This window comes from Aplysia californica, unplaced genomic scaffold, assembly GCF_000002075.1.
Source record: "Aplysia californica isolate F4 #8 unplaced genomic scaffold, AplCal3.0 scaffold00125, whole genome shotgun sequence".
NCBI classification, from domain to species: domain Eukaryota; kingdom Metazoa; phylum Mollusca; class Gastropoda; order Aplysiida; family Aplysiidae; genus Aplysia; species Aplysia californica.
In genome coordinates, this window is record NW_004797395.1 from 1,178,737 (window position 1) to 1,190,295 (window position 11,559).

The 11,559-nt window shown below is 39.8% G+C and overlaps 1 protein-coding gene across 1 annotated transcript; it reads right to left on the reverse strand.

The window, feature by feature from the left end:
• Positions 1–5,095: 5,095 nt before the first annotated feature.
• LOC101859095 lies at positions 5,096–6,037 on the reverse strand. Its single transcript, XM_013081292.1, has one exon. The coding sequence runs from the start codon at positions 6,035–6,037 to the stop codon at positions 5,096–5,098; it is 942 nt and encodes a 313-aa protein (XP_012936746.1).
• Between the last annotated feature and the right edge of the window lie 5,522 nt (positions 6,038–11,559).

The following is an 11,559-nucleotide window of genomic DNA, read 5'->3' on the forward strand; positions in this document are numbered from 1 at the left end:
TATATATATATACAATGAAATTAAAATAACAGTCTTGATAATTGACTAACTGAAGAGATCTACCACTTAAACGTATACTTATAGAATTTCAAGTCGGTACCTCGTCGAATACCTGCGCAATCTACGGAATACTCGACACCGAAAATACCTGCGCAATTTTCCAACATGTTTTGGAAAACTCACTCGATCTTTTTGACAATAGGATTAAAACCTGCACAATTTTTCGCTGCCCGTTATCTATTATGTGGGATGATTGCCTTGGGGTAGCCTACCTCGAATGCTGTGACCTTTAACCATCCGCCTGTATAACAATAAAGTTTAATATGTTATTGTTTTATACTATTGTTGCATGTTGATGAATACTATTGTAATAGCAATTTTATCGTACTTTGTAACCATGAATCTACGGGGTGACCCCCCCCCAAAAAAAAAAACAACAACAACAACCCAACAACAACAACAACAACAACAAAAAACGGCACAACTTCTTAAATGAATGTTTTCCTCCACCCTGAACTTTTGTTTTTCAAAATTGTACACAACATTTGGAAGTCAGCAGGAATTTGTCTGATATTCAATTTAGATAAATCCACAGAACAGTTTAGCTCTACATAGCGCGTAAAAAAACTACCCATTTTCAACTATGTCCCCATTTTCGTAGCATAGCGCGCATTAGTTCGCATTAGGCCTACTACTAAAAATCCCAACGATTGCGCCAAATTGCAAATTATAGTAGTCTAACAGGCTAACAGAAGTTTGCAGATAGTTTTTCTCAAGTTTCCTTTGCCTGCTGAGAGCATTGTTAAGATTAGTAAAGATCAGAGAGCGTTTGTATTGAACATTTTCTCATCACCAACTCATTTTGTAAGTTTCGCACAAGGTACGGAAATAATGTTAAAGTGCCATCAGCATTCGTAGACTTTTTTTAATGTAATTATTCTGAATTGTGAAAATTGGTTTTGCCACTGCAAAAAAAAAAAAAAAACGTCATCGATGAAATGTTCACGCTGTTCAAGACAATCGAGGAACCACATACACATTGCCATTTTCTGATCCATCTCAACCTCGCGAACATGAAAATGGTACTGTCGAAGGTAACGATTTTTTAAAATAAGTTTAATCCCTTGCCCATTTATATGAGATTGACGCATGATAGTGTCTAATTGTGTATTACGTTCATACTTAGTATGACAAGTAACTGTTGCAGATAGAGGTTCAACGATTATAGATGTAAGTCATTGATCTGAGAGTAATGACGATTCTAGAAATAATGATGGTGATGAGTGATGATGTGGGATTGCGTTTAAGTAATGTTAGCTTTAATTCTATCTTCCTCTGCTCCAATGAGTCACGAGGGACGTGGGCACCCTCTATATTCCATTCCCTATTGGAACCATCTTTAATGTCACCGTGAAGTTCCGGTCACAGGTGAAGATCAATCTGCTTTGAGAATGTAGACCGTTGGGGCATAGTGCAGTGTCTTCGAACAGACCCTTCATGGGGTTCGACCACTGAATTATTCATCCTTGGGACGTTTAAAGGGGTGCAAATGGTGCGTCCTTGGCCTAGAGTTGTCTTTTTTCTACGAAATGTTGGTCTAAACTCTCTGTAGATCCAAACTGACGGAATACCTCTACCCATGACATATCAAAGAAGGACTTGAGAGCACTTTAGCATTTTGTGTATCTTAATGTGTAAAACTTACAAAACGTCAGGGACGATGAGAAAGAGGTGAGGTAATATTCAATGCATAAAGCTCTCTGCCCTCTGCTTAACTTAACCATAATCTCAGCAGGCAAAGGAAACATGGGAAACACAATATCTGCAAACTTCTATGGACTTATCAGACTGCTGTAGCTTGCAATATGGCGCAATTGGTGCGACCCTATACGAACTCGTGCGTCATGCTACACAGATGGCGACAAGGCAAAAAAAAGGTTGCTTACTTAAGAGCTATATAGCGCAAAACTAATCTGTGAAATTATCTAAACTGAATATCAGCCAATTTTCCCTTTGGTTTCTTTTTCTTTCTTCTTTTTCCTCGTCCTCGATGACAGCAGCTAGACAGTCAGTCCGATGTCGCGCACAAACTGTGCAGTCCGCTTCATATCTGAGAGACTGCCATATATAAGCTGCCCCCGTTGTCTTATGCAAGAAACATTATGAAATTATGCAAACTGAGCCTAAAAATGTGAAATTATACGATTCTGTTAATATCAACAAAGAATGATAAAGGAAAATAATCAGAAATTATGCAAAAAATGATCAAATTTTGCTAAATTATGCGAGGTGCATAAAACCACGGGGACAGAAAGAGCTTTCTCTCAAAGGGAGTCACATTCTGCCACGTCTGTGTACGAAGGGTGGCGTAGCGCGGGCAGTGCTGAAGGATGGCTGGCATCCTCTTGGTCGTGTCCACTTTCACAGATCTCGGACTCTCCCACTTTAAATTTAGTGTGCATATGGTGTTTGAGTCTGTTGTGGCCACAACGGAGTCGAAAGATTGTGACCTGGTCTGCTCTATTTAGCATGTAGTACGGGTCACGTCTGTTGTGTTTAGGGTGGGATCTTTCATTTGGTTTCTAAATATTCTGTTCATATTTGAAACGCAAAGCTTCAGTGTAGAGTAAAATATTTACAAAAAAGTTGCGAAAGTATTTGTGTGTTTGTGTGGGGGAGGGGGGGGGGGGTCATCATGTATATTACAGAGACACGTAGTTCTAATAATGTAGATGTACTTGTGCTATAGTTCTCTCTCTCTCTCTCTCTCTCTCTCTCTCTCTCTCTCTCTCTCTCTCTCTCTCTCTCTCTCTCTCTCTCTCTCTCTCTCTCTCTCACTCACTCTCTCCTATACACACATACACACGCATACGCACACAAACACACACACACACACACACACACACACACACACACACACACAGACACACACACACACACATAAACACACACACACACAGAGGCGAAGCGTCTATATAATCAAATAATCACTGCTTCCCTTCCTAATTTTGAAACATTGTCGCAGTCAAATTCACCCATAGACGTAAACCTCATAAATTAAATGTAAAAAGACGTTCATGATCACCAATGAACAATAGACTATGCCTAACCTTCAAAACCGTTTAATTGCCACAAAAATAGCCTGTTCGCCCCTATCGGGCCACTCCATAAGCAGTCACAAGCTTTGATTAAGTAAGCTTAAAGTGAGGCTGGAAGAGTCAACCAATATAGTTAAAGGGAACATGTGCATAGCAATCAGAACTGTTTCATTGTCGCATATACCCTGTTCACCCCTTTCGGGCCACAGTTATAAGCACCCAGACGCGCTGATTATCTAAGCGAACTATTACACTGGTCGAGTCTACCTCACAGATGTGAGGGGAACTAACTCCTAATAATCCTTTGACTCCTGCTACTACACTACTAGTGCTTGTTTTTTTTCCTCGACTTTTTAACGTCCTATAATCAGATCGTGACCTCGATTATGCCAGCGGCTCCTGGCCGCGAAAAGCTAGACAAAAAACAGCCAAATGTGAAATAAAAAATTAATAATTGGCGTGTTCTACCAAAGTGTTTCGGCTGTCTGGTATAACATGCCATTGTAGTGCTGACATCTGTGCTTCTTTCCTTGGTGTTGGTGTGTTCAAATCTAAAATTAAATTTAAGCTTAGTTAGAATAAATATTTAATGAAATACTTTCCCGATTATTTTAGCGGTTGAACAAGCATACAACATGAATTCAGGATTTGTTTTCATTCACAACTCAGAGTTGCCGCCTCCAGTGCCAGTAAGATTCTTGTGACTTGTGTGAGTGTGATATCTCCAGGCCCTATCTGGTCCCATTTCACTTTGATTACCCTGTCAAACAAGTCAGCCTTCGCCCCTGCACACACACACATACACAAGAAAAATCAAAACGTTATGTTGACAATGAATGTGCTCCTCGTAATTTACCGATCGGCGCAATCTTAAGTTTGCGCTGCGCGTTTTAACGATTGTATAATTGCGCGGCAATCTGATGAAGCGTTAATATTTTATATTTTGAACTCACTAAAAAAAAAGAAAATTCACTTCTATCTTTATTCTTTTACTCGCATCGTGGAACATTCACATATATTTTCAAAAGTGCAAAAATATAGAAAATAGAATTAAAATTAACGTATGAAACTGAAGCACTCACAAAGAATGATACAATGCCAAGAATCAAACTCAAAGTTCACAAAGTACATTTAATTCATTTAATATTTTAAAATATTCTGTTAATGCGCTTCTATCTTTATTCTTTTATTCACACCAAGGAGCATTCACATATATTTTCAAAAGCGTAAAAATAAGAAAATTGAAATTAACGTATGAAAATGAAAAGCTCATAAGAATGATACAATGTCAGGTATCAAACTCAAAGTTCACAAAGTACATTTGATTTATTATATATATTTTAGATATTTTTTAAAAATCACTTCCATCTTTATTCTTTTACTTACATCAAGGAACATTCATATATATTTTCAAAAGTGTAAAAATATGAAAATTAAAATTGAAAGTTAAGATATGAAACTGAAGAGCTCACAAGAATGATATAATTATACAATCGTTAAAACGCTCTGCGTAATCTTAAGATTGCTGCGCAGTTATACGATCGTTAACACGCGCAGATTGCGCCGATAGGTAAGTTGCGCGGAACATTAAATGCACGCGACTGTACTCTTTTAAAGACATAGCGTACACAACTGACAGCCGATCAAAGGCTACGTACTCAAATCAGAAACAGGAATTGTACATTTCATAGTACGTTGTATGCATGTTGCCTGCCTTACTCAGTTTCAGATAAAGAAAATCGAATTCATAAAATTTTTTAAGTGCCCTAAAGCAGTGCATCTTCGTGAGTGACTGACTAGAATCTGACTGACATCTTCGTGGATGACTAGAATACGCGTCCTCAAAGAGTTAAATGTTTAATTTGGAAGAGAAGCTTTCATGTCCTTTACAATCCACCAGCCACCAAACATTTCTACGAAAGTGTTTCTGAAGTTTGTACTCATGGAGATGAAGATAAAGAGATTGGTAGACGCGTTGACAAAGTCAAAAATGAAAACTATAGTAATAACCACAATGAAAAGGTTATGATATCGCATGCGGAGATAAATTGGGGTTCGAAGAATCTGGCGAAATACTGCGCAATTCGTGGGAACAAATTCACGATATAGACAGCGATGATGACAATGAGCATTTTGACGACCTGTAAATCCCTCTTGGACATTCCATCTTCCTGCATGTTTTCGTTTTTGCCTCGGAACTTTGATGATTTCTGCAAGTTGTATAAAATGACTCCAGCGCTGACAACGATAACGATAAAGCTTAGCAACGGCCACAATACGCTGATAATGTTGTAGTACCGCAGTACGGGCACGCCAAAATCACTATGGAAATCGCTAAATACCATAATGGTCGTGCTTGCATTACGATCGAGGTCAAAGACCTGCTTGATTTCCCATAAAGGAAATATAACCATAAATGAACTCATGACCAGTATAGAAATGGTAATCATCATGATCAAAGTCAACCGTCGTGTGAATATGTCCTTGACCTTAAAGGGCATGCTTACGCACAAGCAGCGCTCCATGGACACGTAGGCCGCTAGAGCGCATGATACGAACCCCATGAAGCTATGTAAGTAGCTCAGTAAGATGGCCGGAACCTCCAGCCACATCTCTCCTAACACGGGGTCCTCCAAGCCCATAGCCCAGTACAGCCGACATAGTACGCCGCTGACGCATTTGAGTAAATCCCAAACAGCTATTGCCGTCATCGAGATGGAGATGTTGTCTCTGAAGCGCTGTCTGGTGAACACGGCGATGACCAATACATTCGTGGCCACACCTAGCGCCGAGAGGATGGAGCAGATCCAAACCTCTACGATGGTCTTGAACCACTCCCGGGCCTCATGGCCGACGATTCCAGTCAGCTCTCTGTCTAAGGAGAGTAATGCTGCAGTCGTGAGCTGGACAGAGGAAGCGGTTGCGTTCGATACCGTCATTGTGTTTCTGTTCGAAGGTTGTACTGTTCGAGATATACATTAGATCAGAATAATTGATACCAGCTTATCACATAATGAAAAATACAGCCAAAATACACCGCAAAATAATATTAAAAACCCAACCACAAATAAAAACCAAATTTTAATTACAGGATGATCCAAAAAAACAGCTATACAACTTGTTTTGTAAATATCTTCCCCCATACTGAAGTCTTGCGTTTCAGATTTGAACATAACGTTTGGAAGCCAAAGGGAATTTTTCTTATATGTATTTTAGATAAGTCCATTGAATGGTTTTGCTCTATATAGTGCATTAAAAAACAACCCATTTTCAACCTTGTCACCATTTTCATAGCATGACGCACCAGTTCGCATTAGGCCTACCACTAAAAGTTGCAACAATCGCGCCATATTGCAAGCTACCGCAGTCTAACAAGTCTACAGAAGTCTGCAGATATTATTTTTCCCAAATTTTGTTTGCCTGCTGAGATCATGGCTACGTTTAGTAAAGAGGAGAGAGCTTTTTGTATTGAACATTACCTCTCCACAAACTCACCATCTCTGACATTTCGTAAGTTCTGCGCACGGCATGGAGAGGTGCCCTCAAAACCTTTGGCTTCATGAGTAGAGAATCAGAACTAAAAAGTTCTTTAAAAAATGACCACTTCAGGTCGAATACGCACCATGCACAGCCTTTTAAACGTCACCAGAGTGCAGATTTCAGTAGCCGAGTCCCATGAGACGTCTGTCCGTAGACGATCTGCAGCTAGGACTTTCCTACACATCTACAGTCTGCATTCGCATGGCAGATCTTAACCTACGACTATACCATGTTCATCTTCGCTAGGCCAGGATGACATGGATCACAGCATGGCAATGTGTTCATGATTCCTCGATTGTCTTGTAAAGAGGGATTATTTCCTCGATGACATTTAGTTAAGTGCAAAGCCCATTTTCACCCTGCGGGACATGTTAGCTCCAAAAATGCTGTCTACTGGGCACCCCACTCTATTGTCTCTAGAAGCCACTTTTTAGTGAACATGTACAGTGTTTATGGCTTTAAAGACTCGCGGTTTAGCAGGTCCTTGTGTTAGGGCGCAACTGAACATTTCGAACGACGCGTTAAAAATGTGTCGAGTCCAAAGGAGGGAATGTGGAGCACTGTTTCTTGGAATTTCAGAATGAAATCATTATGTTTTTAAAACTCTGTAAAAAAAAATTAAATATTGTTTAAATGTCACAGGGATGGAAAATCAATGTCAAAGAGAAAATAAAGAAAAAGGTCAACTAATCTTTTCACGACTTCCTTTACAAGATTTTTAAACATTGGTGAACTTTGCGGGGGGTTTTTTGGTCCTTTTTGTCTTTTAGTCTTTAGCCGTTTCCGTTTTCAAAACATGTTTCCTCTTCGTGAATTTTATATCAAACAAATTCCTTTTGAACGAATTTGGTCTGTTCCAAATTACAGCATTCTAGAACAATTTTGAGCGAGATATTCAGAAAAAAAGAGGTAAATTAATTTTTGGATCACCCTGTATCTCAAACCCAAGACTATAATAAATACTCCCTCTCTCTCTCTCTCTCTCTCTCTCTCCCTCTCCCTCTCTCTCTCTCTCTCTATCTATCTATCTATCTATCTATCTATCTAGCTATCTATCTATTTATCTAGCTATCTATCTAGCTATCTATTTCTCACTCTCTATCCCTCCCTCTATCCCTTCCTCCCTCTGTCTCTGTAGGGCCTACACTTCAAAAGCTCAAACTCGCGTCTCTTTCTCTCTCTACAGCTTTAAAAAAATCCCAATTACTTTAGATAAATGTTGATAAAAAGTTAAATTAGTTAATAAATAAACCTCATGATGATAACCAACCTTTCAATAATTGAGTCTTTCGGCGAATTGAGTGTGGTCCTGAACCAGACAGTTAAAATTAACCCAATCAAAGAAGTAAAATCCTCAGGGCATTGGGCAAATAAAATTATATTAAAGAACTGCTTATTCAGAATCAGGAGCCACAGCAAACGCAACTATATCACCAGCGGAGACTTAATTTATGTTCGTTTTTTTTCACAGGCAAATTCCTTTCGACCACTTAGTGTAAGACTTCGTCACGCACCATTTAATTCTGAAAAGTGAGAGGTCGATTCGCTCTTTTTGTGAAGAAGAATATGGTCTCGGCGACAAAGTCCCCACTATGCTTTTAGTCCATGGGTTTTTTTGGGCGAGGCGCTAAACTATCACCACTATTATTTGTAAAGATACTGTAGATCAAGTTTTACCATCTCACCTCCTTGGTTTTGGGCCACACTTGCTGCAGAAATCAGGTGTTCACTAAATTAAAAGAAAACATAGAGTGTATATAAATTATTGGGGGCCAACACATTAGAAGGAAACTTACAAGGAAATAATGATATTAGAATGAGGTGAAAACCCAAAGGAAAACTCTATTTCCTGTCTTTGACAATTTTTTATAGTCAGGATCAGGGGAGGGACTATCCCTTTTCTGTACACGTTCTACCGCCCCACTTTCATTGATCGCTGCCTCCAACCTCTCCTGTTCTTGTCTTTGTGTGCGCATCCATTATCCTCTATAGTGCGTCTTTGTGGTGGGCCAATTTATGTTTGATCTTTGTCTAACTGCCAAACTAAATGGCATAAAGAGATTAATAAAATCTATCAAACTATCATTATTGACATTGGACACTTACAACTAGAAATCATATGCATTTAAATCTAAGCGTCCCAATTATTACGTATTACTTTGAATATTTTCTTTTAAATGGAAAACAATTTGATTCTATTTGCACAATTAGTAAATCTATCTCGCCAGCGTGAACTATTTAAACGTAAAACTCTTTCCTTATTCTGCCGTACCCAGGAGAGGTATACTAAAAATCAAATTATCTTTCTATAATTTTTAAGTTCAACTGCAACAGTTGATGTACTTAGGTTATATTTCGGTCGTATTTATTTCTTTCAAATTCAAAGTGTGCTATCTTTCCTAATCGTCCGTCCACTGCAGGATGTATCTCCCCCCAACAATAACCTCCTCTCAGTGTTATCAGTTCTGTGTATTGCGGGTTGTTCTCATCCGCTCTTTGATGTTATCTTGCCATTTTTTATTTCTGGCTCATATCAATGCTTCTTTTGGTCCATCTGTTATCTTTTATTCTACTGATTAACCTGCCCCTGTCCATTTTTGTTGCAGTATAAATTTAGGGAATATCTGCCATTCCTGCTTTCTTTCGTATTTTTGTGTGATTTATTTGAGTTTGTATTCTTGTACTCATCATTTCTTTTCCATTGCTCTCTGTGTTGTCCTTATCTTTTAAAATGATACTTCTTATAAATAGTCAGGTCTCACACCCACAGCTTATTAGTAATATTAGTTTACTGAGAGACGACACTGGTGAAAAATTTATCTTTTTCGTGATTTTGATCTGTATAATATTATGACATTTATTTCCCTGTATTTCAAAGCAACTCCAAATCGCGTGCATTCTGCTCTTCTCAGTTTTGAGTTTCTCCTCTATACTTATTGTTTGGCCCAAGTAATTCATGTTATATTCTGTCACTTTTGCAATTTTCTTGTTTTCTAAAGCAACTATTTTGTTGCTAGTGCAGTTTGTCAGAATAGGCACAATGTTCATCTTCGTGGATTTTAAAGCTCACTTTATTGCTCTCTTCATTAATGACATTGAGGCTGATTTTTATTTGTTGTCCACTTTTGGCGCAAAGTGTCACATCATTGGCGAATCACAGATCTTTCAGGTGGTCTCCATCTGTCCAAATTCTTTTACAGGGGCAGGTTGTTTTTAGTATATTTCTACGATCGCTGCTGTACTGTGAATACCTAGGGGAGAGGAAAGGGGGGGGGGTCGTCTTGCGGTCGAGATCAGGTTCTTAATCAATAGGTTCCGGGTTTGAATCCGGACAGTGACGAAAAATGTTCTTATCCAAAATTGTCTCCTTTCACCTCCTTTCCTGCTCACTAACAATGCTCTGTCGTCTGCTTTCGTCTCCAGTTTCTGCCCTCCCTCTTGCCCCCTCCTCTAGGCTCGTAACTCTTTCTGCAGTCTTTCTACTGCTACTCCTGGGATCCTTTTATTTACTAGTGTCAGTCAGCCACATCCCTGCAATCTCCTGGTAGGTAAGATCTAACACATTATATAGCCTTCTCGGATAAGGGCGAAAAATGTCAGAGGTCCCGTGTGCAAGTTGCGCACGTTAAAAATCCCTTGGTGATCCAAGATCGAAGAGTAGGCTTCGGCCGCCACACGGGCAAAATTCAAAATTTCCTACCAGCTGCCGCGCGCTCATATGACCTTATGCAGTGTCAAGCGCCGTAAAACACACAAAAAGAGAAAAAGGAATTTTAAAAACTTGGTTGATATTGGACTTCCTTACCCCACTCCCCTCTAGATAGCAAACTTTTCTAACACGTGGTTATCAAGACGGATTCGATCTGATATCTCTCGATAGATGTTTCTAATTGCTATATTTCGGTGTGTCTCGACGATGACCACAGTGAAAGACTTTGCTACCTAGATGGCCAATGAGACTGTGTGTCAGAAGGCAAATTAAATTTAGAATCACCGGTTCTGTTCAACCAAAATTGCCATGATCGGTGTAAGTGGAGCAGGAAGAATCCCAACCTTTGCAGATGATGTGATGGTCGACGGACAAGATCGTGACAGGCTAGCGGTTGGACGGATGCTACTGGACAGGAAGAGCAAGGTCGCAGATTTGTGTGAGGAATACAATGCGTTCATCAATCCAGACAAAGCACAGGTCATCTGGTGCTCACTCAACAACCGTATTGTGAAAGATCCTACCCCTCCTATTGTGTTTGACCACTTTCTCATAGATAGACCGCATGAGTTGAAGTACCTGGGAATCACTCTGGACAGGACACTTTCTTTCCGAAGACATTTGACAATGTTGCTGTCAGGGCTCAGAAGGGCATCAATCATCATCAATGTAGTAAAGACCTTGGCTTCAGCGGGAATTCAACAGAGAGTTCTTTTTCTCCTAATGTAGCTGGTGGTTCTGGCACTGTCAGCCATAGACTATGGTCTGGGCATCCTCTCCCTGTCCAAGACTCCGAAAGACAAGTTGGAGAGAGTACAGAATGCAGCTATGAAGGCCGTTCTAGGTTGCACAAAGGACACCCATGTTGTCTGTATGAGATACATCCTTGACCTGGCCAGCATCAGAGTGAGGCATAAAGTGGCACAGGCAAAGCTGTACTTGAATATTTTGGGAGACCCGAGGCACCCTTAGCATGACAACCTACGCAGCATCAAAGGAAACAGGATTCAAACGGGGCAGCTCATGGAAGGCAGAAGCCGAAAACTCCTTGAGGAAAGTTTGTGGCATCGACGAAATATGCTGTGGAAAGGAATGGTTGGAACTGAGCCCCGATTGCAGAAGCCTGACAAACGTTCACATCACTATGGGTCGTGAAAGACGGGAATGTGCTGCTGTCATTAACGACAATGACATACGACAGTAAATTGAGGA